The 2831-nt window shown below is 50.6% G+C and overlaps 1 protein-coding gene across 1 annotated transcript; it reads left to right on the top strand.

Annotated features, from left to right (window-relative positions):
• Window positions 1-1508: 1508 nt before the first annotated feature.
• Window positions 1509-2377, top strand: LOC145821098 (uncharacterized). The gene is made up of 2 exons (XM_082917684.1): window positions 1509-1601; window positions 1810-2377. The coding sequence occupies exons 1-2, from the start codon at window positions 1518-1520 to the stop codon at window positions 2203-2205; spliced, it is 480 nt and encodes a 159-aa protein (XP_082773810.1). The 5' UTR covers window positions 1509-1517; the 3' UTR covers window positions 2206-2377.
• The last annotated feature ends 454 nt before the right edge of the window (window positions 2378-2831 follow it).

Below are 2831 nucleotides of genomic sequence, written 5' to 3'. Positions count from 1 at the left end.
ATATGACCATGACCCCTTTTGACTTCGCTGTATTGACCGGTTTAGACGTCAGAGGTTGGTCCATCCCTTACGATGAGGATATGGGCGAGTGGGAGGCCGCCTGGATGTATTTATTGGGGGCTCACCCGCCTGTTGATAGGGTTTCAGGGAGAGTCCGATACACTTGGTTCTCTTCCCATTTCCGGCGGGCGGAGATGGTGCCTGAGAGTCCCGAGGAGACGGAGCAGTATGCCCGTGGTTTCCTGATGTTCCTCTTCGGGACTACCCTGTTCGCCGACAGAGGGAACATAGTTGGGCTATATTTGCTGAGCGCTCTAGTCGACCTATCACAGGTCCATCGATATGACTGGGGTGGCGCCGGCCTGGCTACCCTTTACTTTTATATGAGCGCGACCTCCCGCGGGCGGGGAGATTTACTTGGCGGCTACTGGAGAGCCTGGGAGGTACTTTTCTGCCCCCTTGATTTACATTTCTGCTTTTCATCATTTGTACATTGCACGCACAGCGCACTTTTACAGTCTGTATTTTGCTCTCAGCATTTCGTACTTACATTCTGCACTGTTTTTCTCAGCTATGGGTCTATGTATACTTCCCATCATTAGCCCCAGAGCTGGAGGTGGTAGGGATTCCCATGACCCCATATTCATTGATGTTCGAGGGCCCGCACCGGCCGAGACCTCGAGAGACCCTCCTTCGCCTGCGACAGTATTTTGACACGGTGCGACATTCAGAGGTACTTCAGAACTTTCAGTTCTTTTCATTTTCATCTTTGATTTGCTCTGTATATTCTCGATTTCTGATCGGTTTATGCATTTGTCATCCGCAGATCACATGGCAGCCCTGGGTGTGTTTGGGTGATGGTCTCCGACTTCAGTACACCGGAGCGTCGGACATCTCCCAATATAGGGTCCTGCTTGAAGGGCCGGTTGGCAGGGCATGGTTCCTGGGGGAACGCTTTCTGCGCCAGGTATGGGGGTATCTTTCTCAGGATATTCCCGCAGTACCCCCAACTAGTATGCGGACCGCTGACAGGTTCTCTTACTCAGAGGTAGTCGGCGCCATGCTGGGCAGTGATGCTTTGCTATATATTGAGGAGGGGGACTACGCCACTTACCGTCACATATATTTGATGCCTCCATTGACAGGAGCTCATATCCCGATGATGAGGCCTGCCGGTATGTCATCCTCGGGCCAGGCTCGGGCTCGGGCTGCAGACGCCCCTTCTACTAGCAGGGCTGGTACATCTAGAGGTGGGAGTAGACCGGTTCCTCCGGTTCCGTCGGTTCATCCTCATCCCGGATGGCCAGATATGCCGACTGAGTTGATGGCGTGGCAGTATGGGGCTATTTCTCCGACCCCGATCCCGCTAGAGCCTCCGATGCCCAGTGATCGATACGCCATTGATCCGGACTCACCGCCGGTATGCTTCACTTGTTTTCATTCATCATTCAGATGTTTAGACACTCTTCTGTTCACTAATGATTATGAGCTCATTTTTGCAGCCATCGCGAGGGTACATGGAGGAGGTGGTTGGACTGGTGGCCACACTCGAGGGCATGGTCCTACGCAGGGAGGCACAGTTGTCTGTCGCGGGCATTCAGGTACTCTTCAGTTTTCTGGCATTTATCATACTTCTGATGACATGCTGATTTCTACTGCATCGATAGACCACTTGTGTAGAGCACATCTGACACACACCCCACTTGTACACTGTATTTACATGCACCCACTTCATGTAGCCTTTGCTTGTATCTGCGTCTGATGTATACATTTGGACTGATGTATTTGAATTGAACTCTTTGTTTTCAGATGCCTTCATGGTCCGGTCAGCCGCAGGCCAGGCCACCTGGGCCTCATTGGGGAGCTGGGCCATCTGGGCCTTTTCAGGGGGCGGGGTCATCTCGGCCTTCCCGAGGAGCCGGGCCATCTAGGCCTTTTCGAGGAGCTCGAGGAGGGCCTGTCCGCAGACGCAGGGCTCACGTTGTGGAGGTGGAGCCTGATGAGGAGGAGGAGGAGGAGGCTACCGATCGTCAGTCAGAGACATCTGCTGAGGAGGGAGGCTCCGGTTTTGGCTCGGGGAATAGAGGCGAGGCTGAGGGGGATCCTGAGGATGACGGCTCCGACTCAGATGATGATGATGGTGCGGAGATTGTCCCGCAGAAGAGGATGAGGCGTGCTTCTCGTTCCCGCTCCCGAGGACTTTGATGTTGCTATTTCCTGCTTTATTTTCCTTTTTGCTAGTAGTTTGTAGCACTTTGCACATTGTTAGGCAGTTTTATTTTTTGTAAAACTTGTACCTTTGTTTGTTGTAAAGCATGATGAAATGAAATAGCTTTTGAAAAGGTGTTTGTATTTTAAACTTTTAGCATCGTATCGCGTCAATTTATTTTGCACAAAAAAAGAAATTGAATGGGAATGCGCATTGTGTAGTCACCAAGTCAGGTAGTGAACCGACGCAACAAACTAAGCAACTCAACTTACTAAGATATAACAGAATCTTTAGCAAGTTTACAACTCGATAAGCAAAATGCAACAACGCAAATAAACAAGACTTTAACAAAAATTGCTTAAACAGAGAGCAATGACTCAAAAACACAAAACGCGTCCGCTCGACAAACAACTCGATAAGCAAAACGACAACTCGATAAACAAAACTCAACAACAACAAAGTGTACTTCTGACGATCTGGGCACCAGAACGCATCCGAAACGGAGGGAGATGAAGGCCTTTGACTCCCCCGTTGCATGGAAATGTTTGGAACTTTCCCTCGAAGAGTAAAACAGGGCCAAGGAGATACACTGCAGCATTGCCGACCATCCTTGGGAGCCGGC

Source organism: Camellia sinensis, chromosome 3, assembly GCF_055761805.1.
Source record: "Camellia sinensis isolate YWXY chromosome 3, ASM5576180v1, whole genome shotgun sequence".
NCBI classification, from domain to species: Eukaryota; Viridiplantae; Streptophyta; class Magnoliopsida; order Ericales; family Theaceae; genus Camellia; species Camellia sinensis.
Note: the sequence above shows the minus strand (reverse complement) of the source record. Positions and strands in the feature narration are given on the sequence as shown.

Excerpts from the sequence above, each read along its gene's own strand:
- LOC145821098 (XM_082917684.1), top strand. The coding sequence starts at position 1,518 with ATGGAGGAGGTGGTTGGACTGGTGGCCACACTCGAGGGCATGGTCCTA. Across the intron at positions 1,602-1,809 it reads TGTCTGTCGCGGGCATTCAG|ATGCCTTCATGGTCCGGTCA; the intron begins GTACTCTTCAGT and ends CTTTGTTTTCAG.